Genomic DNA, 24,921 nt, shown 5'->3' on the forward strand with positions numbered 1-24,921 from the left:
CTTTCTGGGAGGGGAGAGCCTGAGGGACCACCCAGACAGTGTGAGGAGGAAAAGATCCTGGTGTCCCCAGGACTCCTGGGCAGTGGCTGGAACAGCTGGGAGGGGCTGGCTGTAGATTTCAGCTCCAGCAAGAGAGGCCATGGTGAAGACCCAGGATCCCAGGGGCAGGTACACTTGTGCCCTGGGCCTCTCCATGTGACCCTGGACGTGTCCCTCCCCCTCGCTGTACCCCTCTCAGTGGGGTGTGGACTGATATTCCTGTGTCAGAGTAAGCAACTGTCCTGGTTTACCAGGGACGCTGCTGACCTTGGCATTGAAACCCTCATGTCCTGGGAAGCCCCTGACCCTGGGCACACTGGGACCGTTGGCCATCATACACAGCACATTTCCTCTTTAACTGTTTGACACCATGTTTGGACACATTAGCTCACTGGGGACCCTCGGATAAGCCCTGCAGATCCCCAGGCCTCTCCCCGTTTCCCACGTGTGGAGATGCAGGGGTCGCCTGGAGGGTCTCTGATGCTGGCGCTGGATTTAAAATTTCACATCTGTGTGGTTGAGGCAAGTTCACTTTCTCTAAGATGTTCTTGTTGCCTTTTTCCTCTCAAGATTTTACTATAAAAAATACAAAGACTTCTAAGAGGACGTGATGGGGATGGGATTCATCCTTTCATGTTAGGCTGCGCACGAGGAGACCAGCTGCCCACGTGGAGCCAGGGATGTGTGGTGTACAGAGGGCTCGCTCTGGCTAAATCCTCACCTTGGAGGACAGTGTTGTCAGTCTCCATTTTGCAGAAGGGAAGATGAGCCTCAGAGAGGGGCAATAAGTTGCCCGGGGTCATCCAGGAGATGAAGACAGAGGCAGGATCCAGACCCTTGTAACCAATAGATTGGTAGTCCTGTGGCTTCTCCACTGAGAGTCTGGGGGTGAGCGGAGCATGGATCCAGAGCAGCACGTCTGAGTCATGATGCCTGGGCCACAGACCCCCGACTCCCTAGGTGAGATGAGAAGTCTCTCTCGGGGGGCTCCTCAGTGTATCCTGGGTCTCCCTCCAGGTGCGCCTGCCAGCCGGAGGAGGTGCTGAGGACGCCAGGGGCCTTTTCTGGATCCTGGACGAGGAGGTCCGGGTGGAGGGCTCCCAGGACAGCATGGTGCTCGAGCGCCTCTGTGCCGCCTCTGAGAAGAAAGGAGCTGGAGCTGAAGGTGAGGGAGGGAGCGGGGTGGCGGAGGGGGCTCCTCTCCTCCTCATCACCTCTCCCGGTGGGAGGTGGACTCTGTCTCCTCGAAGCCCTGACAAGGCCTGCACTCGGGGGGGTTGTGCACCCGCCTGGGTGTGCGCCTTCATTCATTCATGTGCTCATCCATTCATGTATTCATCATGTGTTCTGAGTGGGCTCTAATCTACACGGAGGCGAACAGCCTGATTGGACCCCTGTCCTTGCTGGGGAGAGGGAGGGGTGGGAGATGAGAAGCTGACACATAAGTACATGTGGGTCTCCTGAGCCTGAGATGGCAGACTGGGGGTTGGTGGTGGGTGTCAGGCGGACCTTATTTCTCCCGCAGCCAGGGCCTCTCGGGAGAGGCCTGCAGGTAAATCTGACGGAGAGCTAGGGGTGCGGTGCAGGACAAACAGGGAGATGTCATATGGGCTCAGACCTCCAGCCCTGGCAGGCCTCACAGAAAACATTGGTTTTAACCCAAGAGCAATGAGAAGCCATGTGGGATTCTAGGCAGTGGGAGCTATGGTCAGATTCGGGTTCTAGAAGGTTCCCCAGACTGCATTGTGGAGACATGAGAGGAAGGCAGCTGGGAGGTGAGAGGAGCCGCCTCCCTGGGGAGGTGGGCAGACTCCGGAGTTGCCGAGCACTGGCTGCTGGGCTGGATTGGTGAGAGGAGAAGTGCAAGGGAGTGGACACTTGGAGCTGAAACTGAGTTCAGAGACCATGGGGTTTGGCATCCATCAGCTTTAAGTTCAAGTCCATCTATTTGTAGTTTCACCAATGTGGCGCCAAACCAATCTCACAGCATTTTGAACAACGGAGATGGAGCTTGCCCTGGCTGCCTTCTCTCCAGAATTTCTACTGCCTTGGTGGGGTGAGGGGATGTACCCGCAGAGCTTGGTCATCAGCTGCCAGTTGTTACTGACGAGTCTGAGGCTGTGATACAACGAAGAATACCATCCCTGTCTTCCCAGGGGTTGGAGGAGTGCTGTGTGCACTCCATGCAGGGGCCGAGCTCAGGGCTTTGTGTAGAGTGTCTGGTCAAATTCTGTCCCGTATTTAGAGGTCCGTATTCTTACCCCCCGGCCCTGTCCCCAGAATGAGGAAAGTGAGCTCCAGAGAGAGGCTGGTAGAGAATGCTTGTCTGTGATCACCCAGACGGTGCATGTCAGAAGGCAGATTCAGCACAAGCCATGTCTGCCTCAGCCTCGAGTAAGCCCCCTTCCACCAGGACGCCCCCAGGCCTGTAAGAAGACAATGCACTGCGGAGTCTTCCAGGTCCCACCTGGCATGGCAGTCAGATTGTGGGCTTGTTTGTGCACTGGTTCCTTCAACAAATACTTCTGGAGCACCTGAAATGTAGGCTGAGAAATACATCTGTGAACAAAACAAAACTGTCCACCGAGGGGCTGAAGTTCCAGCAGAGGAGATGGATGATAAAGAAAAAAGCCAGTATCTGTAAGAAGACATGGAGGACCACAGTTTCAGTTTGGATCACTAAAGGAATGAAGGTTGGCAGTGAAGATGGCCAGGGATTCGGCCCTGGGACATTCCAGGGACAAGGCTTGTGTCCAGCAAAGGTAGCTGGGGAGGAGTGGCCCGGGATGTCGGAGTGGGGATGAGAGGGTGTGGCATCCTGGAAGCCTCAGAAGGAGGGACAGACCAACCGAGTTAAATACTACTTGAAAGTTTGAGTGAGGCGTGGCTGAAGAATGGCCGTGACTGGGCTTCGTGGAGGTCCCTGGCCACTGAGAAAAGTGCAGCTCCGATGGGAGTATTTGGGGTGACCTTCTGACTGGAGTGGCTTATGAGAAATTGGGGGAGGAGCTGGAGAAAGACGTGGACAGCGCTCAGTGCTGCTGGGCTGGAGCCTCTCTCCGGGACACATGTGGAGCGCTTCTGCACCTGATGGATCCAGCTGCTCTCCCGGGACCACACCCAGAGCATTAGTACCCACATGGCTCCCGAGAGCTTGGCTCTGTGGTGACTTGCCTGGGCCCAGGAGAGGCTGTGCCTGGGGCCCACAGTACTCTTAGGGGTCCACAACAATCTTTTAATTTCTGTTAAAAGTAGAAGAAAAAAATGGACTTTAAGGCAAACACATGTTTTAAGTATATATTGTGGACTGAACTGTATTCCCCCTCCTCAAAAATTCATATGTTGAATTTCTAACCCCTAGCACCCAAGAATGGGACTTTCTATAGATACAGGGTCTTTAAAGAGTTAAAGTAAGTTTAACTAAGGTCACTGTTTAGTTCAGTCACTCAGTTGGGTCTGACTCTTTGCGTACCCGTGGACTGCAGCACGCCAGGCTTCCCTGTCCATCACCAACTCCTGGAGCTTACTCAAACTCATGCCCATAGCGTCAGTGATGCCATCCAACCATCTCATCCTCTGTCGGCCCCTTCTCCCGCCTTCAATCTTTCTCAACGTCAGGGTCTTTTCCAATGAGTCGGTTCTTTCTATCAGGTAGCCAGAGTATTGGAATTTCAGCTTTAGCATCAGTCCTTCCTATGAATATCCAGGACTGATTTCCTTTAGGATGGACTGGTTGGATCTCCTTGCAGTCCAAGGGACTCTCAAGAGTCTTCTCCAACACCACAGTTCAAAAGCATCAATTCTTTGGCGCTCAACTTTCTTTATAGTCCAACTCTCACATCCATACATGACCACTGAAAAAACCATAGCTTTGACTAGATGGACCTTTGTTGGTAAAGTAATGTCTCTGCTTTTTAATATGCTGTCTAGGTTGGTCATAGCTGTTCTTCAAGGAGTAAGCGTCTTTTAATTTCATGGCTGTAGTCACCATCTGCAGTGATTTTGGAGCCCAAAAATATAAAGTCTCTCACTGTTCCCTGTTTCCCCATCTATTTCCCATGAAGTGATGGGACTGGATGCCATGATCTTTGTCTTCTGAATATTGAGTTTTAAGCCAACTTTTTCACTCTCCTCTTTCACTTTCATCAAGAGGTTCTTTCGTTCTTTACTTTCTGCCATAAGGGTGATGTCATCTGCATATCTGAGGTTATTGATATTTCTACTGGCAATCTTGATTCCAGCTTGTGCTTCATCCAGCCCAGCATTTCTCATGATATACTCTGCATTTAAGTTAAATAAGCAGGGTGACAATACACAGCCTTGACATACTCCTTTCCCAACTTTGAACCAGCCTGTTGTCCATGTCCAGTTCTGACTGTTACTTCTTGACGTGCATACAGATTTCTCAGGAGGTCACTGTGGTGGGTCCTAATTTAATATGACTGGTCCTTCAGACGAGAGATTAGGACACAGACATTCACCAAGAAAGACACAGAGTAAAGGTATCTATCTGCAAGCCAAGGAGAGAGGCCTCAGTGAAACCAACCCTGCCAACACCTTGACCTTGGGCTTCCAGCCACATAGTCTGTAATGCTTTGTTATGGCAGCTGTAGCAAACCAATGTAATGTATTTATGTATTACTAATATCAATCCTTCTTTCTACTGACACAGTCATGAAATATACACGACCCTGGACTGCCCTCACCCTGGAGGTGGGGGTCATAGTGCTTGGTGTGATGCTGCCCATGGTCCTCTGTTCCAGAAGGTCACCTCTGTTTTCTGAGGTACTGGCCTCTGCCATTAGGAGGGGCAGTCAGAACTGCTATTTGTGGGGCCCTTAGTCTGAGCCGGACAGTGTGGGCACCACCACACCCCACCTCTGGGGAGTACCCTGTGGGCCCTGTCTTCAGGAAATGTCTCCAGGGTTCTGGAACGGTTATTTTCTTCCTGGGGGACTGTAGAGGAGGAAACTCACCCAGACCCACAGAAAGCCAAGAGACAGAGCTGTTAGAAGCCTGCCCATGCACTGGACCCAAGCGTGCTGGGTTGGACCCATGCTCCACTAGTTAGCTGCAATGTGTGTGCATTGTAGTCAGTCACCTCCTTCCTCGCCTGTAAGATGGTGACACCCCCGGGCCTGGGGTGAGGACAGAGGGGCTCGGGTGTACCCAGAAGCGTTTGTAGTCCTCCTCCTTTGGCTCCCTGCTTGGCGCTCCTCCACAGAGGCCTCCCTGACCCTGTCCTCTCTATAGCCACACTACTTCCTTCCTGATGCCCTCCTCGTCTCCTTCAGGGCCCCTTCTGGGTTCTGGGATGTTTGGCGACCTGTTCTCTTGGCTTGCTTCTCATCAGCCTGATGACCTCCCTATATGCGCCCCACCCCCCCAGGTCAGAGGATATTCGTCTTGTGCTCTGCCATCTCCCCAGGGCCTGGGCCAGAGCAGGGCCCTGTGGACCCCTGCCACTGCCTCCTCCCTACCCATCCCCTGCTCTGCTCTGATGCAGAATCGGGTGAACCAGAGTTCTCAAATGGAGTGTTTCCTGGATCCTGACTTTTAGCCTAAAGACACAGAAAGCGGGGCCAGAAGCAGAGGTATCCTGTAGGGTGTGGTGGGGGCAGGACTCGAAGGCCTTTTCCTCTCTCTGTGAGGCCTGAAGACACGGGAAGCCTCTCAGGTCCCAGGGCAGCAATTCTTGTCCTGGACTGACTGATAGACACATTAACTCAGACATTTTGGTATTAAAAAATTATTTTTTGCCTCTGGGGCTTTCCGATTAGCTCTGAGTTAATGAGAACGTTCACTCAAGCAGAATACGTGGGGCTCGCTGGCTGTTGCCTCTCACTTAAGGTGCACCCTGGGCGGAGGAAGAGACCGAGGCTCAGAGGTTTAGGTGGTTTGGCCCCTGTCCCACTATAAAAAAATTGTCAGGCCAGGATTTGAACCCAGGTCCTCTCTAACTCCAAGCCCCTTTGTTTCTCCCACTCTGTCCCTTGGAACCAGGTGTCCACCAGCATCTCCCAAGAATTTGCTGTGCGTTTGTTTGGCAACTGGTATTCCAGACAATTTTAAGTGGTACCTACACATATTTTCAAAATATTTAATAATTGTGTATTTATTTCCATGAATATTAGAAAGTAAATATAGCTGGCACACCAAACCTGCAGTATAATGCTTCTTTACGAATGGACTTTACCTGTAAAACTGAGTCGATTGAAAGAAAACATTAAAAAACGGTCCATGTGATTCATGGTTCTGGCTAAAATCACAAAGATGGTACGTGCTAATGGTAATTGGGGAACGCAGGTATCTTCGATTTAAGAAAGCAAGGAGGAGGGGCTTTCCTGGTGGTCCAGTGGTTAAGACTTCACCTTCCAATGTAGGGGACATGGGTTAGATGTCTGTTCGGGGAACTAACATCCTGCCTCGAAGCCGAAAAATCAAAATGTAAAACGGAAACAGTATTGTAACAAATTCAATACAGACGTTAAAAACAGTCCACATCAGAAAGACTGACTGAGGAAGCAGGAGGAACGGAATGTGGGCTGGAAGCTGTGCGTGTAAGTGCACAGAGCAGGGGAAACGCAGTGCCCAGAACTGAAGGCTTGAGTCACATCAGAATGGGAAAAGTGTGTTCTCAAAGACGCCGCGCGATGGCAGAGTGTCCCCGCCAGGCCGGGCGCTCATGCCCTGTGTCTGCTTTCAGGAGCCTCTGCCCTCCGGACCTGTGAGCAGCCCCTCCAGTGCGAGATCGCCCACCAGCTGGGACACGACCCTGTGCGCTATGACCTCACGGGCTGGCTCCACAGGGCCAAACCCAACCTTTCGGCCCTGGACGCCCCCCAGGTCCTACAGCATTCGAACAGGTGAGCCCAGCCAGGGCTGGGGATGCGTGGGGGGTGTTCGAGGCGCTGGGGCTGTGCAGTCATAGCAGCCGTCAGTGATGGAGGGCTGGTACGGGGACCCTTCCCTAATGACACAAAGACCTGTAACTCTAACAGGAGCGATTCAGCATCTCCTGGGACTGGCCTGAGTCCAGCCAAGGAGGAAAGCTGGCCGTCTGGGGAGGTGGAACGAAAGCTAGGAAGCTGTGACTTCTTATTCATTAAGTATCTGGGAGATGATGTGACTGGGAGGACTTTTATGGACATCCTCCAACTAGGGGATCATAAAACCGAAGTGATAACTTTTTGCAGCCTGAAAAAAGCTGACTGCATTTCTTAACTGCTCTGCTCAGATGTGCTGGCAGAGGGCTGCCTTGAATTCAGAGAGCTATTGGAAAATGCTTGTTGGGGGAGTGTGTGTGTGTGTGCGTGCGCGTGTGAAGCTGAGACCACGGTTACTAACTCCCTGCTGTGCACTTGGCATCAGAGGAAGAACTTTATAAGGGTCTTTAAACATATATATATTTATTTACTTATTTATCTGACTGTGCTGTGTCTTTAGTTGCAGCATGCAGATCTCATTCCCTGACTAGGGATCGAACCCAGGCCTCCTGCATAGGGAGCAATGAGTCTTAGCCACTGGGTCACCAGGGAAGTTCCTATAAGGGTCTTTTTAATCCTTACAACAACTGTATCCCTAGCCCCATTTTATAAATGAGAAAACTGAGGCCCCAGGAGGCGAAGTGGTTCACCTTTGACCACATAACAAAAGAGTAGCAGAGTCAGAATACAATTTGGGTCTAAGTGATCCTTGGAAGGCGTTCTCAGAGCCGGATAGTCAGCGTTGATTGGAAAAATCTAGTGGGGGCTCAGGGAAACAGCTCCCAGAGAGAGAGATAGTCAGAGGATGGGGCAGAAGGAGAGTTAACAAGCACATAGAGTGCTGTAGGGGGAGCCGGGGGACCTGAGTCCAGGCCCAGCCCAGCCCTGTGCCCCCTGGGTGACTGTGGGCAGCCCCTTTCCTTCTCTGCAACCTCAGGGTTTTTGGGTGAAGCCACATTGTACAGCTCTGGAGTCAGGCAGATGCTCAGGTTCTGCTTTTGCCTTTTTCAAGCTGCATGACCCGAGCCTCAGTTTCACAGTCTGAGAAGTGGGAATGATGCTGCCAAGCTTACAAGTGTGATGTAAGGCTTTGGTGACATAACAGAGTGGATGGCTTGTTGAGGAACCTGGTTCATGGTTACCCCTCAACACACATCTTGTGGCCTCCTTATAAATCCCCCTGCTGCTCAGAAACCCTCAAGCTGAGTGAGAGGTGTAGAGTTGGGGAAGGGCAGGCACACCTTGGTTAGCCAGGTGGCCTGGTGAGTGTGGAACCTTCTGGGACAAGGAGCAGCGTGTGCTCACAAGTAGGAGTGCGGCAGTAAATCCCAGCAGGGTGTCTTCCAGGCTTGAGAGCCACGGGTTGGTGAGTTTGAGGGCAGACAGCGCTTCTTCTTAGCCCGTGGTTCTGCAGTCAGGATCCCGATTCACCAGGACTGCTTGTGTAGCACTGTGATTCCTGAGCCCCTCTAGTCTCTCAGGGATGCTGGGGGGGTTCCCGGGAGGTGCTCATGCTCACTGAACCTTTGTGCCGTGTATCGGGGGGTCCAGAGAGGACCCGTGACTGCCCCAGGCCACACTGCATACTGCAGACCAGAGGTCGGGTCTCCCAGCGCCACTGATGGGGCCATCCTCATGCAGGGTCAGGGCTGTGGGCACTACCTCCTCTCCCTGTACCAGGCAGGGTGCCCACAGCCTGCCTTCTCAGGGCTCCCGCCTCCAGGGGGCTCTCCAGGCTGTCTCCCCAGACTTCTGTTGCAACACGAGCATCTTTGCACCATTGTCAGTCTGCGTGCTCCGCAAGGCATGGAACTGCTTTTAGCAACCTCCGTGCATCTGGCAAGACTCATTTTCTTAATGGCTGTGTAGTCAGTTGGGCCCAGAGTGGGGATGGATAAGGGTCTTGAGGGCTGGTCTGGGTGGGGCCTGGATTTGCAGGGGAGTCACCCACAGGCTTCTAGTGGAGGGGAGAGGCCGGGGCAGCCAGAGAGCCTGAGGCCTTCCCTGGGTCCCAGCTTCATCCTGGGGCTCGGTAGGGTCTCCTTGGTGCTCAAACTGTCTGTTGGACAGACTAAGCACCTGCTGTGCTCAGACCAGTTCTAGAGATAACCGAGGTGATTTTACCCTCTAAGAAAGTGCTGGCTGCGCAGAGTTCCTGCAGGTGTGTGAGTGACGGGAACATCCAATAGAAGGAAGATGCTCTGAGGTTAGGAGAGGGAGAGAGGCATGGAGGAAGATGCTGGCATTTGTCCCTGAACAAAGGATCATCTGGGAGAAGGGACTATGAACAGACTTGGCAGCTAGGACATGGTTTCAGGAAGCAGATGTCCAGAGCCAAGGGGGTCCCCTTTGCTCGCCCTCAAACCCCTGAAGCCCTTCTCTCTCCCCGCCTATCCTGCCTACCAGGGAGGAGCTGAGGACCCTGTTCCAGTCCCGGGCCAAGCTGTCCCCCGTGTGCCGGGCCGTGGCCGGCCTGGAGGGCACCTCCCAGCAGGCCCAGCAGCGGAGCTGCGCAGTGAGGAGGACGTTCGCCAGCAGCCTGGCTGCGGTGAAGAGGAAAGCCCCCTGCTCCCAGATCAAGCTGCAGATGGTGAGCGGGGCCCTGTTCTCATGGGGTGGGGGCCCCCCACCCGCCCCCAGGGTGAGTTATCCAGGCGCACCAGCTCTGAGCTCTCCAGCAGGCCTGAAGGGACAGGCAGCCAACCCCCACGCTCCACCGAGGAAGAAGCTGAGGCTCAGGGCAGCACAGTGACCCGTCCCAGTCTGAGGCCTAAGCCTCAGCTCCTTGGTCTCATTTGAGCAGCTTCAGGAAGTTGGCAGGAAACAGGTCACCTTCCTGACCAAGGTGACAAGCATCGCAGCCAGCCCTGTTCTGCCCGCTTCCCCTCTCCCCTCTAAAAGGCCGGTGTGCCCACCTCCAGGCTCCCCTAGAGAGGGCGGCTGGACCCAACCCTGGTGTGAAGATGCCACCTGGACATGGTAACCCAGTAACAAGAGATTAGGCTAAGCTTAGGAAGGTGGGACACGGGAAGGAGGGCTTAAGGAGCCGACTCGTAGCATCTTATCCTGGAAAAGCCCCCAGCCAAGGTTCTGGGCTCTAGTTTTCTTCTTGGGTGACTGGCCCCCTCTGCTTGGGGCCACTCGTTTGTCCTCTCTGTGTCCCAGTTTTTCCATCTATGATAATAAGGATAATTATAGAGGCCCTTTATTTCTCATGAGTACAAATCAGGCCATGGATAAGAGGCCCTTGTGGTAGGACATAGGGGCCTCCAGAGATGCCCAGACCAGACTGAATGTATGTTTGGGGAGTGTCCAGACCCTTGTCGGTCTCACTCTGGCCCTGACCCCATCTCTTCTTGGTCCTAGGACGCATTGATCAGCGTGATCAGACGGTCTCAGTTACACTTCATCCATTGCCTGGTGCCGAGCGCAGCAGTGGAGAGCAGAGGCGTCCAGGGGTCTCCGACTCCACCACAGCCTGGTGGAGACAAGCCTGAGGCAGGCAGGTCCCTGCCCTTGGACATCCCCGCACTGAGGGTGCAGCTCGCAGGATCCTACATCCTGGAGGCGCTGCGTCTGCACAGAGCAGGTGAGAGGCGAGCAGGGAGCAAGCACCTTGTTGCTAACTCCTGGGACTTGCTCTTTGAGCCTGAAGTCTAACCATTCCTGAACTAGTTGTGCACTCCTGGAAGGCAGGGCTTCCCTGGTGGCTCAGTGGTAAAAAAAAATCCACCTGCAATGCAGGAGATGGAAGTTCAATCCCTGAGTCAGGATACCCCCTGGAGGGAGGGTATGGCAATCCACTCCAGTATTCTTGCCTGGAGAATCCCATGGACAGAGGAGCTTGGTTGGCTACAGTCCACGGGGTGGCAAAAGAGTTGGACACAACTGAGCGACTCAGCAACTTCAACGACCTGGAAGGCTTGGAGTGTGTCTTGCCCATCTTCCTTTTCAACAACAAACATCTTAAGAGCATCTGCCTTGGAATTGAGGGTGAAATTTTTTCAGTCATTAATATTTGGCCTTCACGATGCTCAGCCTGGTTTGGGAGATCCATATGGAAACAGGTGATGATTGTATGATGTGACCAGGGCATGTGTCACGCAGGGATGTGGGAGGTACCATGCCCATTGGAGGTAACATCTTCATTGAGTCTTAGAAGAAAGCAACTGCTCACCTCTGGGTGGTGCGGGGAGAGGGAAAGCTTGGTCGAAGGAGCACTGTGTGCAGAGGCAGGGAGGTGTGGGAGAGCCTGGGTTTCCAGGTTCACAGTGAGTGAACCTGGGTGGATGTGGGAGAGGAGGGGTGGACCCACCGGGGAGGCTTAACCCCGTCTTTGGAAGACTGGCTTTCCCCGGTCCAGCTGAGGAGGTGATGGGCATGATGGGGGAGGAGGGGTTTCCATCAAAGGAATGAAGTTTTAGGCCCATATTTTAGAAAGTAGGCGTGCACCAGGGTCCCCCCGTTAGCTCTTCTTCTGAGCTGAGTTTGATCTGAAATTTTCCCATTCTTTTCTGTCTCTGAGATCCCATTGGCCACCCTGTGGATTTGCCTCCCTGACAGGAACAGCTCAGGCGAAGTCAAGGGATGGGGTAGCTGGGGCTTATGGGAGTCTAGGTGGGCCCCCACTTGTTTAATATTTCCTCGGTCACTGCCCCCCTCCCCCCAGCTTGTGGTCACTGCCCTGTCTCCTTCCACGGCACTCATACTGAGTCCTGGGCGCAAGGTGCTGGGCAGAGGAGCCAGGAGCAGCCGGCAGCAACCATGAACCGCTCGCTTCCCCCAGCATCGCATTGATTTCCCCTCCTGTCTGCACAACCGCAGGCATAGGAAGACAGACACTGTCACAGGGAAGCGCGAGCCAGTCACAGCCCAGGCCGCTCGATTGCGCCTGGCTGGCAGGAGGTTAGAGCCCTTGCACGTAGGCTCGGTCAGCAAGTCCCCTTCCTCCCTGTGTGTCCACCCTCTGCCGTCTCAGGGCCCAACTCAGGAAGGGCTTCCAACTCCGTGAAGGGTTGAAGTCTCCTGCCAATTTCTGGTTCCGAGACCTGGTTCGTTTCCTCATTGTTTTCTGCTCTGAGTCACTTGTGTCTCTCTCACACCATGTGAGAAATATTTACTTGCATACAAAGATCCATACATAGTTATTGATGTCACAGATTTACGATTTGGACTGTGTGTGTGTGTAACAGATACACAAGCAGGCCTTGTTCTGTTGTGCTTAGAGCACAGTTTGTTTGTTTGTTTGTTTGTTTTCATAAATTGAAGGTGTGTGGTAACCCTGTTTCATGCCAGTCTGTTGGTGCCACTTTTTCCAACAACATTTGCTCATTTTGCATCTCTGTGTCACATTTGGTCATTCTTGCAGTATTTCTAACCCTCCACCAACAAAAACTTACAACTTGATGAAGGCTGAGATGATGGTTAGTATTTTTTATTCAGTAATAAATTTTTTAAATGAAGGTCTGCACATTGTTTTTTAGATATAATGCTATTGCACACGTAATAAACTATAGTATAGTATAAATTTAACTTTTATGTGCACTGAGAAAGCAAAAAAGTTTTATGATATTTGATTTGTTGCAGTGGTCTGGAACCGAGCCCACAGTATCTCTGAGATGTGCCTGTACGCGTAGACACAGGCACACGTGATGCACGTGTGCATAGGCTATTTCCTGGGCACTTCAGATGCTCGGGGCACCGTGTGGTTACACACACTCAGTGGTGGTGTTCTCACAGAGTGCTTAGCACGGAGCCTGGCAGACAGTAAATGCTCATCACATGTTACATACGGGGCAGCCTGGTGGGCACAGCCCAGACTCTGGAGCCAGTTGGCCTGTGCGTGGTCGTGGTTGACACTGTCAGGCCCCTAGGTTGTGCCTCCCTTTCCTGTCCTGTAACAGCTCAGGTTTCAGAGAGCCATTGAGTGGGATGGTGAATTAGTAAGGGAATAAGAAAAGTGCCTGGACATGGACAAGTGCTCAAAACACGTTAGCTTCTTTTCCTGTAATCATTATTGGATTTAATCCTTGTCATGACTGTGTGACAAGAGGTCTTAGCACGTTATTGACCAGGGGATTTTTGCAGAAACTAATGCTCCTGGCTGACGATTTGTTATGTAAATGAATATTGAAACACTCTGGTCAATAACAGTTGGGTAACCAAAGACATATTAATACGTCTCTGGTCAATAAGTTGTTATTACTCTCATTGAACAACTGAAGAACTTGAATCTCAGAAACAAGAGTCATCTGTCACTGCTCAGAGGGCTAACCAGGGCAGATAGGAGATGTGAACCCATGTCTGACTCACAATGGCAGCCCTATAACCCCCCAGCCTCCAGGTCTCTGTGTGGTCAGCCTTGAGGTCTGGAATGTGAGTTTAGGTCCCTTGGCACCTGGTCCCTGCTCATCTGTGACCTCACTGTTGGTTCCTCTCTGCTGGATTAGTGACTGTTGCTGCCTACATTTATCTCCCCAGTCCTCGCCAGGCCAGAGTCATCTTGCTATTCAGATCCTGGCTTCTGTCATTCTCCATCACATCATCTTGTTTGGGTTTGTCTCCCCGCAGGGAGAGTTACGATCCATGTCACTCTGCGCCCCGTGACTTGCTCTGGTCCTCAGTGTCCACGTCTGTATGATGGGAGAGCAGCACAGGCCCAGGGTCTCTGCGAAAAGGATGCTGTTATCCTAGTGTCTTACACACGTGAGCACTCTGTGAATGGTGTCACCGCGACTGGGACAGACCTGTTTCCTGCTCTGCCTGGACTTCCTTCCACACAAAACCCTCTCGCAGACTCTCACAGCCCCTCAGAGGCCAGCTCGAATGTCACGTTCTCTTAGTAGCTTTTCAGTTTCCACACAGCAGGGTGCAGCTGTGTGCATCCTACTATAGATTTAAAAGAACCCTTAGCTATGGCCTGATGCAGTGTTTCCCACCTGCAGTCTGTCAGGGGGTAAAAACTTAGATCAAAACATTTTCCCATGGTCCAGCATGTTCGGAGAACTCTGGGTTAAGTCAAGCTAATCAGGCATCGTCCCTGCCGAGGTTCTGGAGCCTTTGACTTTGGTGTTGATACACATCATGACCTTCCAAGAGGTGGAGGATGGGGCAGCTTTTTCAGGCTTCAGTGGAGCCTCTTACAGGGTCTGTGTTGTGGGGAATGCATTTGGCAAATGCTGATGGAACCCAGTGTCTTATATTAGCAAACAGGGAAACTGAGGCCCCAGGAAGTGAGTACACACAGCAGGTGAGTAGCAAGGCTGGTAGTAGACCCCTGGGCCGGGTGTCTCATTCGGATTCTTTGTTCTTCTCCTGCTCCCCACACCCCAGGCTACTCTGACCACATGGGGCTCACTCAGTTCCGCCGAAGATTCCAGGTGCTGGACCCTGCGCTCGTGAAGGAGCTCATATCAGCCCCCGAAGGAGTGGAAGAGAGGAAGGTACATGGACCTGGGGGTGGCGGTGGGGGCGCGGTGGGGTAGGGTGGAGGTGTGGAGGTGCCGATGCTTCTGCTCTGCAGCGGGTAGCCTGGGGGCAGCTGGGTCAGCTGGGATCTGAGAGTTGGGTCTTGGGGGCAGAGATGAGGATGGCCTGACGTTTGACCCGCACCCCTACTCCAGACCATGCCCCCTGCAGTGTCACTTACAACACTGCCCATCACAGAATGGTCCTTCTGAAACTCTGCCTGAGGAAGTGCAGAAAAAGAATTAGAACCACGGGAAGAGTAGGTCCCAGGTAGGAGGCTCCCAGCAGGGCGGAAGGTCATCATTCCCATAGGGAGTTGCACCCTGAGAGTCTGTGAAAAGAGGGCTTGTGGTCCCAAACACTCCCCTCAGGGCCTTTGCACAGAGGGCTGTCGCCTGTCCCCAGTCCTGGCCAGGCCAGTGTCATCTTGCTGTTCACATCTTGCTCGTGTTATTCTCCATCGCATCTTCTTGTTTAAACATCTGTGTAGCACTTAGCCATGTCTGAAATAACATTTTTTGGGGGGACTGTGTGTTTTCGGGCTCAGAGCAAGTGCTTAACAAATCACCTGTCGGATGAATGAATGAAGACACGTACCTGACCTTGTGTTACTGCCCCTGTATGTCTCCTTTCTCCATCTCTACATAAACTTCTGGAGCCAGAAGTCTTCACTCCTAGTGCAAAATCTCCAGTAAATGTTTCTGTTGAGAACAGCCGCAGGCTGATCAGTGATGACAGAGCTCTTGACAGTTTGCAAAGCCCTAGTGCATCCTCACAGCAGCCCTGCAAAATGAGCCGTCGCGCCTCTTTTGTGAATGCTGAAACGTGGGCTCGTGGAGGTGACTGATTGCCTTGAGGCCACACAGCCAAGCGTTCGTGGGTTTTGCCCTTGAACTCAAGTTTCTTGATTGCATGGAGGGTCGTTAAGAAAGCAGGGGCTCAAGTCACACAGCCCTGCAGTTGACTCCCAGCTGGGACTGTGTGAACTTAGATGAGTTAATCCATCTTTCTGCCTCAGTTTCCTAATTTGTAAAATGGGAACGATGATAACACCAACCTCAGTGGAGTGTCCGGTGGATTGTGCGTGGTGGTGTAATTGGTGTGCTTGATGCAGGGCCCGGCATACAGTAAGGGCTCCTCATGTATGAGCTGTGGTTGTCATTGTCATCGTCATCACCGTCTTCCAAGGCCAGAGAGGTGGCAGCCAGGCCACGCAGACTGTGCATTCACAGCTGTGTTGAAAACTCCCCTCCAGTGAGTGCGCCCGTGCGCACCGGACCTCCCAGCCTGGAGTCCTCAGTCAGTGAGTCGCAAGGCGAGAAGAGCCAGCAGCGGAGGCACAAGTCTTCAGCCCTTTCTTGGCTCTCCTCTGCAGCGGGGACCAGGGCACAGGCTTCCTCCCACAGACACAGCGGCATTTCTCATGGCGCTCCTGCGTCCACCCCCGGGGAGGGGACCTCAGACCCCAGCTGGTGTGGCGCGGGGCTGTCCCCTCCCTGGGGGGCATCCCACTGTGGAAACCATGAAATTGCCTGGCTCAGTGCCACCAGCCACTGTGGACCAAGCTTCATCGGGCTTCCTTATCCTTGGTTGCCCCCACCCCCCAGTCTTGATCTCCATCCAGAGCATCTGGACTGGAGCCACCGAAAGGGGCTTGGGCTCCTCTGCTATTGAAGGCAGTGCAGAAGTGGGGCATGGGGGAGTTTTCGGCGGGGGCGGGGGGAGCATATGGAAGCGTTTCTATTCTGGACGACTCAGCAGTTCTCTCGTAGCCAGACCGAAACCACCTCCACACACACACTCTGGAGGCCTCGGAAAGTGGAAAATTACAAGCAGAATGGACTGGGGAGTTTTCGCTTCTTGTTCTTCTTCTTTTTTTTTTATTTGCTCACAAATTTCATTTGCTGCAGCATAGGATTTTGGTAGCAACAAAAGGAAATGCCAGCCTGCCTCTTATGAAAAAGCTGATAAATATTCATCTGCTAAGCAGCACGATACACCATGAATTATACATGAACACGTGCTTGGGTGGGCAAACTGTCATCCTCTGTGTGCAAAGCATTTAAGACCTCGGGATTTAATAAGACAAGCCTGACAGATAGGAAAGGTCAATATTGTCATTAGACGCTAGACGGCAGCAGAGGGAATTCACTGCAGGGTGTGAACCAGGCCTCAGCACGTCCCCCATGTGCCTAGCGTGCACGTGGTGCTTAAACCAGGCTCTCTCCCAGTGAAGCACTCTCATTTGGAGGGTCCCTGCTGGATTTTGTGCTCCTGAAACAAAAATAGCATATGCCTTTTTTTTTTTTTTTTTTAACTGCAGATGCACAAACTCTTATCACAAAATATCAGGTGTAATGTGAAAAGGTTCCCTACCGACTTTCACTCTGAAACAGCCCTCAATTGATAAAGCCTCCCTGCTCTTGGAATTATCCCCATTTCACAGCAGAAGCAACTGAGGTTCCCAACCCCAGCCAGGCCGTGGGGCAGTGGTAGAGCCGGGGTTTGAACCCAGGCTCTCAAACTCCTCACACAGGGCTCTTTACTATATATTGTGGTAAAATACACATAACATAAAACTTACCACCTTAACCCATTTTTAAGCATACAGTTTAGTGGTCGTAAGTACATTCATTGTGTAACCATCACGGCCCTCCAGCTCCAGAACTCCTTTCATTTTCCAAAACTGGAACCATCCCCGTGAAACACTATGTCCCCATCCTGCCTCCCAGCCAGCCCTTGGCAGCCAGCATTCTGCTTTCTGTCTCCGTGAATCTGGCTGCTCCAGGAGCCACATATAGGTGGACTCATACAATGCTTGTCCTTTGTGACTGGCTGATGGCACTTAGCATGATGTCCCCAGGGCTCACCATGTAGTGGCACATGTCAGAATTTCCTTCCCTTGAAGGCTGACTTGGATCCTTGTGTGCAGCATTTTGTATATCCATCCTCTTGTCAGTGGACACTTGGGCTGTTGCCACCTTTTGGCTGTTGTGAATGACCCTGCTGTGAACACAGTGTACAGATGCCTCTTTTGAGACCCTGTTTTTTGATTCTCTTGGGTACATACTCAAAGTGGAATTGCTGGATCATATGGTAATACTATATTTAATTTTTTGAGGAACCTCCAAACTGTTTTCCATAATGGCTGTACCATTTTCTATTCCCTTCAACAGTGCATGAGGGTTGCAGTTTCTCCACATCTTGCCAACATTTGTTATTTTCTGGGGTATTTTTTGTAGTCACCCTTTCGGGTGTGAGGTGGTATCTCATTGTCGTTTTGACTTGCAGTCCCCTGATGGCCAGGGCTGGTGAGCATCTTTTCACGTTCACACAGGACTTTTGAATGGAAGCCCTATGAAGACAGGCAGAGTATTTGGTGAAGATTTACACAGAACATGCCATCATGATGTTAAAATAATTATTATCAAGTCCATCCAGCTGTCACCAAGTGCCTGCTTTGCACCAGGCCCTGTGCTAGCCATCAGAGAGACGAGGATGAACAGAAGACAATCTTCCGAAGAAGAAGGATGAAAATTAGCAATTCCTAGACAGAGAGGGGGCTCTGGGAGGTCCCAGGGAACACCTCTAAAGCTTCTGATATTTGCAGCAGGGGTTGAGGGTAGGACATACAGGGAAGACAGAGCAAGTGATGATTGAATAGAGCTTTCTGGAACGGTTTGGAGGAATCAAGTAAGAGAAAGAGTGCAGGGCAAGCCACATTGGGTTCGGCAGGTGCAGAGGTCCAGAGTCAGAACCAGATCCAGTGTGGCTGGCACATAAATGCTGCCAGGTAGAAGAAAAGGGTCTGAGGATGTTGGCAAGGGCCAGACCATGGTCATCGTCAGCAGGGGCAGAGAGACTAGTGGTCATCAGGTTCATCAGGTGGTCAGTGATGGCAGACCGGAAGGTTATCAGCAAGGGCATGGTATCAAAGACCAGATCTTTATTATTTGAACTTGCTTAAGCAAAATTACGAAGGAAGTCAAATCTACTCTGCCCATCCCCTGGTCCTTTCTATGAAGCAGTGTCCTCACGCTGACCTCAACCATTGAGGATGCCTCTGTCTCTTCTAGACACCCAGGCATGTGCTCAGGTCTCCAAAATGACCGTCTCACCCTCTAATCATGGTGGGTTCTTCTTCTCTCTCCTGGGCTTTCCCATCTGGCTAAGAGTATGCCTTAACCTACACTGAAGGCCTCCCAGAGTGACTGTGAGGGGGTCTCAGAAAGGTTACTGGAAGAGCTTGTTAGGTTCACATCGGCTTTGTGATTCTGGTCCCTTATCTCTTTGCTGCTGAGGCAGGAGTTTCCAGGTCTCCCTGATGGATGACAGGAAACCCCCGGTCCCCTCTTCCCTTCAAAGTGTCTACAGTGAGGATTGATTCTAGCCACCAAATCTCTGTCCCCGGGGACTTGATCTGAACATAATTATGGCATGCCTATCTTCTCAAAGGCAGCCACCCTTGTTCCATCTCAGACCATGGTGGATACTCCTGATTTCCTCTGAACTTGTCCCCGAGTCCTTTTCTGTTTTGGAGAGGTTCCCATGAGCCTATGGCTGGGGGCCTTGGGTAGGGAGAGAGGAAGAGAGGAGCTGTCCATTCTGAGGGTGCCAAATGACTTTTTCAGGGCCTCCTGTGGCCTTGTGTTTGTGTGCATGCATGTTCAGTCACTCAGTCGTGTCCACTCTTTTTCACTTCCACGGACTGTAGCCCACCAGGCTCCTCTGTCCATGGGATTCTCCAGGCAAGAATACTGGAGTGGGTTGTCATTTCCTCCTCCAGGAGATCTTCCTGACCCAGGGATCGAACCTGTGTCTTCTGCATTGGCAGGTGGATTCTTTACCACTGAGCCACCTGGTAAGCCCTCCCATAGCCTTAGCCCTAGCCCTCTGGAATTTATTCATCATTTTTGACTTTCTCACTTTGCCATCCTCTTCCAGTTTGGGTCTACTGTTTTAATGATTCTGCTTGTTTTCTGTTTAGTGTTAACTAACCCAGTTATACAAATATGTGTGTTTTTTATTTATATGTTTGTTCATATTGCTTGTGCTTAGTGCCAGACATACTATTTATAATCATGAAACTATAGAGTTAAAGAACAGAGACGTAGTCCTAACCCTTATGGAATGTTTTCATCAGCGTGTAAAAGTTTTGGTGGTTAAAAGCATGTGGTTTAGAGACAGACTTGGGTTCAAATCCTGGTTTCTGCCATCTCTCTTTCCATTCATCTGTGCCCCTTGATGCTTGATAGCTGTATGACCAGGGGCAGTGTATGACAGGGCATAACAGTGTCTGGCACATAGTAGGTGCCCAGCGTATGGCAGCCATTGGCCATGGTGTGGGTTTCCTAGAGGAGGTGCGGTCCTGACAGCAGGGTGGTCAGGAGAGCATCCATTCCCACAGCCGTGGGTCCCTGCATCGTGCGACCCGTGGAGGGGTGAGTAGGGAGCCCTTCCCGGCCACGGCCCTTTGTGGTTCCTGGAGTCTTCTGCAGCCGGTCTGGCATGTGCAGCTTGATGTGAGATGCCAGACTGTGTGGTTTGCTGGGGGGAGGGAGGCATCCTCGCTAAATATTGGAGAGAAACCTCCGTGCACAGTTGGAGGACACGGGGACCGTGTCATGGAGGCTGGGCCTCTCCTGGGTACATCCAGGGCCTGGCAGTTTGCGCCCCGAGTGATGGGGGTTGAGGCTGGGTCATCACCCCACAGTGCCCCCGAGCGGCTTATAACCTCAGAACCTCCGCCGCCTCCTAGTCCTCATGGAGACAGCACGTGCCAGACATGTGAGTTAAATAAGCCTGTTACGTGCCTCGTGAGAGCTATCCGGAAGTCTTTTTTAAGGCCAGCATCTACACCCCCAGAGGGTTTCCTGCGACTGATTTTGGGGGTTTGTTCCTTGAACATAGGTCACACTTTCTAATTTCTTTGCATGTCTTGTAATTTTCTCTTGAAAACTGGACATTTTCAATAATAAAATATTGCGTCTCTAGATCCCAACCTTTTCCCAATTAGTAACTTAATAGGACTAGATTTATGGAGTCTGTCTCCCCTGTGGTGTGAGACTGCTACTGTCTCTGTTCACTTCATAAAAATTCTTGTTTTTATTAGAAATTGTGGATTCTCAAGGGTTGACCCCGTGCCAGCACAGCTTAGTGGTCAGCAGAGGTTGGGGTCAAACATCTTGAATGTATGACCTTTTATCTGGTTTGCACAGTGATTTTACGGTGCTCTGTGTGGTTTGGAAAGTGCATCCAGCATTCAGGCATTTGTAGTTGTGCCACAGATTTTACTTTCTGTGTGGCTCTTCTCCGTATTTTCCGCCTGTGCACGTGGCCTTATATTTAGGTAGGAATGTATAAGTGCCTCAGCCCCCCCTCCACCCGCCAAGTCCTTCCTGTGCGTGTGGATAGCTTTCCAGATGGCCAGGAATGTATGGGGCATGGTTATCACGGCCAACTGTGACCATCCCATTCCCAGTATCTCCTTGTTATAGGAACCTGGCTAATTACTGCCCCACTGCTTGCCCCTCCCAGAAAACAGTCTTAGGCTAGCTGTGCCATTGATCTTCTCCATTCGTTTGGTGCCAAGATCACTTACTGTTTCTGATGATGGTTCTGGGTGTGGGATTTTTGCTCACTTTCTCCCTGTATGTGAACCCCTTCTGGCAGCAAAGCAGCTAGTTTTCATTGCTTGCCTCACCCCAGTGGGACCCCTGCAGTGACAGAGCCTGGTGGGAGTGGAAGGGTCTTGATTGCAGTTACCACAAACTTCCCACCATTATTAAAGGCCCAGAAGTTTCTCTTGAATAAATGCTTCTCAGCTTTTACTTTGTTTTCCTCTTGTGCAGAGAGGAAAGAAACGTTTTCTGGATATGTTGTTTTTTTTTTTTTTGCATTTTGCTGCCTGTAGCTCCCTGGGAGCAATTTTGGCTAAAATGCAATATTAAGTGAAACCACTGAGTTTTTGGAGGGGATGCTATGGAATGTTCTTCTCAGAGGTCAGAGAAGGAAACTTCCCCCCAGATTACAGCCTTGGTCTGGACTTTTAATAAACATTTTCTTTTGTGTGTGTGTTTTGGGAAGTTTTCTGTGATGCTATGATCCATGAAATTGAAACTCATCTACCAACTTACTCTGTCTCAGAATACCTTTTTCTTGGTGGAATGTCACAATGACTTTTCTGACAATTTATTCTGTAGATAAAAACCAGTGGGTGGTTTTCAGTGAATGGGAAGTCCAAGAGGGCTGGTGTGGGGGTGGATGGAGCAGGAGGGGAATTGGAGTCACAAAGGGACCAAGCTGGACCTACATTTGTCCGAGGGTACAGAGCTCTTGACAGGATTGCTCCAGAGCCTGCAGCCTCTGTGACAAGAGGAAAGGGAAAGCGTTAGTCACTCAGTCATGTCTGACTCTCTGTGACCCCTTGGACTGGGGCCCACCAGACTCCTCTGTCCATGGGATTCTCCAGGCAGGAATACTGGAGTATTGGAGGGTTGCCATTCCCTTCTCCAGGGGATCTTCCTGACCCAGGGATGGAACCAGAGTCTCCCGCATTGCAGGCACATTTTTTACTGTCTGAGCCAGATTCCATTAAATGGCTGACAGCCTGGCCAAGGCAGAGTCTAGGGATCTCAGGTGAATTTGTTTCTCCTAAAGGGGGCATTGCCTTTCTCCCCACTCCCCCACTCCAACCTGCCCTGCTTCCACCCTCACTGGATCTCATCATATTTATCGAGCTCCTGCTGTATACCAGATGCGGTAGAGGAAACTGATGAATTAAACATGGACTCTCCCTCCCTCATCTAGGCCAGGAACACAGGGTTAGTGGCCATATTCGGGAGAGTCCGGCTGTCCCTGGCTAGTGGGTGAGAGAACAGGGCGCTGGGGTGGCTGCCACGGGGGTAAATTCCCCAGTGGCCTTAGGCCCTCTGCCCCTGGCCTGGGCCTGGGCAGCAATCCAGACATGGCGGTTGCAGTGTGGCCTGACACGCCCTGATTCGAACTTGGCTCGTGTAACTTATAACCTTGGGGAAATGCCTTCATTCTGTTTTGTTTTTGGTTTTTTAATATTTATTTGTTTGCCTGCTCCAGGTCTTAGTTTCAAACTCATAGTTATGGTGGGTGGGATCTAGTTAGGGATCAAACTCGGGCCCCCTGCTCTGGGAGTGTGGAGTCTTAGCCACTGGACCACCAGGGAATTCTCTTCCTTCCATTTTTTAAAAATTGTGGCAAAATATACATAACATAAAATTGAGCATTTTAGAGATTTTTAAGTGTGCAGTTTAGCAATATTAAGTGTTTTCACACTCCTGTGTGGCCATCATCACCATCCATCTCTAGAACTCGTTCTTTCTGCAAGACTGAAAGTCTGTACCCATTGACACTAACTTGCCATCCCCATCACCCCAGCTGCCGGCAGCCATCATTCTATGGACACTTTCTATGAATTTGACTGCTCTAGGTGTGTCATATAAGTGGAATGATATGGCATTTGTCCTTTTGTGACTGGCTTATTTCACTAAATATAATGTCCTTAGGGTTCATCCACGTTGTAGCTTGTTTCAGAATTCCCTTCCCCTTTAAACATGATTAATATTCTGTTGGGTATATACACCACATTTTTGTTTATCCATCCATCTGTTGATAGACACTTAGGTTGTTGTTCAGTCCCTAAATCATGTCTGAGTCTTTGTGACCCCATGGACTGTGGCATGCCAGGCTCCTCTGTCCTCCACTGTCGCCCAGAGTTGGCTCAAATTCATGTCCATAGAGTTGGTCATGCTATCTAACCATCTCATCCTCTGTTGCCCCCTTCTCCTGTTGCCTCAATCTTTCCCAGCATCAGGGTCTTTTCCATGAGTTGGCTGTTTGCATCAGATGGCCAGAGGATTGGAGCTTCAGCTCCAGCATCAGTCCTCCCAGTGAATATTCAGGGTTGATTTCCTTTACGATTGACTGGTTTGATCTCTGTGCAGGCCAAGGGACTCTCAGGAGTCTTCTTCACACCACAGTTCTAAAGCATCAGTTCTCCGGTGCTCAGCCTTCCTTATTGTCCAGCTGTCCCATCTGTACAAGACTATGGAAAAACCATAGCTTTGACTGGACAGACCTTTATCAACAAAGTGATGTCTCTGCTTTTCAGTATGCTGTCTAGGTTCATCATAGCTTTCCTTCCAAGAACCAAGTGTCTGTTAATTTCATGGCTGCAGCCACCACTGCGTTTAGTAACACTTAGGTTACTTCCACCTTTTGGCTACTGTGAATGATGCCAGTGTGAACTGAGTGTGTACAAGTATCTTTTCAAGTCCCTGCTTCCAGTTCTTTTGGGTAAATATCCAGAAGTGGAATTTCTAGATCATATGGAAATCACGTGTTTCATTTTTTGAGGTTTCACCATACTGTTTTCTGTAGCAGACACATCCTCCATTTGTTTTGCATCTGTGGTTCTCTCCTCCATGAAATGGGTGTGCTAGTGTGACGACCCACCTGGGGCTGCCACGAGGGTGAAGCGAGATGGTGTCTGTGAAGGTCTCAGCAGGGTGAGGGCACACAGTCAGGACCCAGCCCATCCCCATCTCTGCACTTCCTGGGGAGGTGGAGCTCTGTTAGCTCGCAGACATGGGAGCATCTGCTCTCTCCGGGTGTCAGCCCTCCAGCAAGCTCCAGCCCATGCCCATCTCTGCACTTCCTGGGGAGGTGGAGCTCTGTTAGCTTGCAGACATGGGAGCATCTGCTCTCTCCGGGTGTCAGCCCTCCAGCAAGCTGACCGTCCACTCTGGGAGTCTCCAGCCCGCCCTCTGTCTTCTCCTCTAACGGTCCTCTCCTTCCCAGGCCGTGGCGCAGCTCCTGCAGACGCTGGACCTGGAGAAGAAGGCCGTGGCAGTGGGGCGCAGCCAGGTGAGTAGGGCGCCTTCGTTTGCCGTTCTACCTGTGACATCAGGGCCCCACATGAGACCTGACTCTTGTCCTCCTCAGCTTCTGCTACTTCTGTGTGTCTCCTTTTCCCCCAGCTGAATGCAGGGCTAGTGACTCTCTGCCCTCCTTATATGACAAGGCTGTTAAGATAAAATGTGGTAAGTGTGGGTGGAGAGACCACTGAGGACTATCATTTATTAGAGGTGACACTCTCAGGGACCTCAGTGGTCTGCAGAGTTTACATCTGGACCTTAGTAGAACTTTCTGAACCTCAGAAAGGCCCACTTTCACTCGAAGCCTTGCAGCTTTTACTTTGCAACCACATGTAACACAGCTATAGTCTTAGGGATTAGCAGCAGTAAGTCAGAGGAGAGGGCATGAGAAGAAGGCGTATAATTTCAGAGCTGAGGGACATAGATTTCTCCAAATGGGTGTTGAGCCAGCAGCCTTTCAGAAAAAGTTTAAATGCTTAGAGAAGAATTTCAGGGAGCCCTAACGTGCTCAAGGCATC

General features: G+C 51.2%; 1 protein-coding gene across 6 annotated transcripts in view; it reads left to right on the forward strand.

The window, feature by feature from the left end:
* Positions 1-24,921, forward strand: part of MYO18B (myosin XVIIIB) — a 228,925-nt gene that overhangs the window by 67,907 nt on the left and 136,097 nt on the right. For all 6 annotated transcript variants that reach the window (XR_008703644.1, XM_055550888.1, XM_055550887.1 and 3 more), the window contains 6 exons: positions 1,057-1,204; positions 6,746-6,905; positions 9,432-9,615; positions 10,392-10,614; positions 14,358-14,467; positions 24,327-24,392. Coding sequence is in view for 5 of the 6 variants with exons in the window: in XM_055550888.1 (XP_055406863.1) it covers positions 1,057-1,204; positions 6,746-6,905; positions 9,432-9,615; positions 10,392-10,614; positions 14,358-14,467; positions 24,327-24,392 (891 nt within the window). In the remaining variant the exon portion in view is untranslated. The remainder of the gene's footprint in view (positions 1-1,056; positions 1,205-6,745; positions 6,906-9,431; positions 9,616-10,391; positions 10,615-14,357; positions 14,468-24,326; positions 24,393-24,921) is intronic.

The sequence above is a fragment of the Bubalus kerabau genome, chromosome 16 (genome assembly GCF_029407905.1).
Source record: "Bubalus kerabau isolate K-KA32 ecotype Philippines breed swamp buffalo chromosome 16, PCC_UOA_SB_1v2, whole genome shotgun sequence".
In the NCBI taxonomy this organism is placed as follows: Eukaryota; Metazoa; Chordata; class Mammalia; order Artiodactyla; family Bovidae; genus Bubalus; species Bubalus kerabau.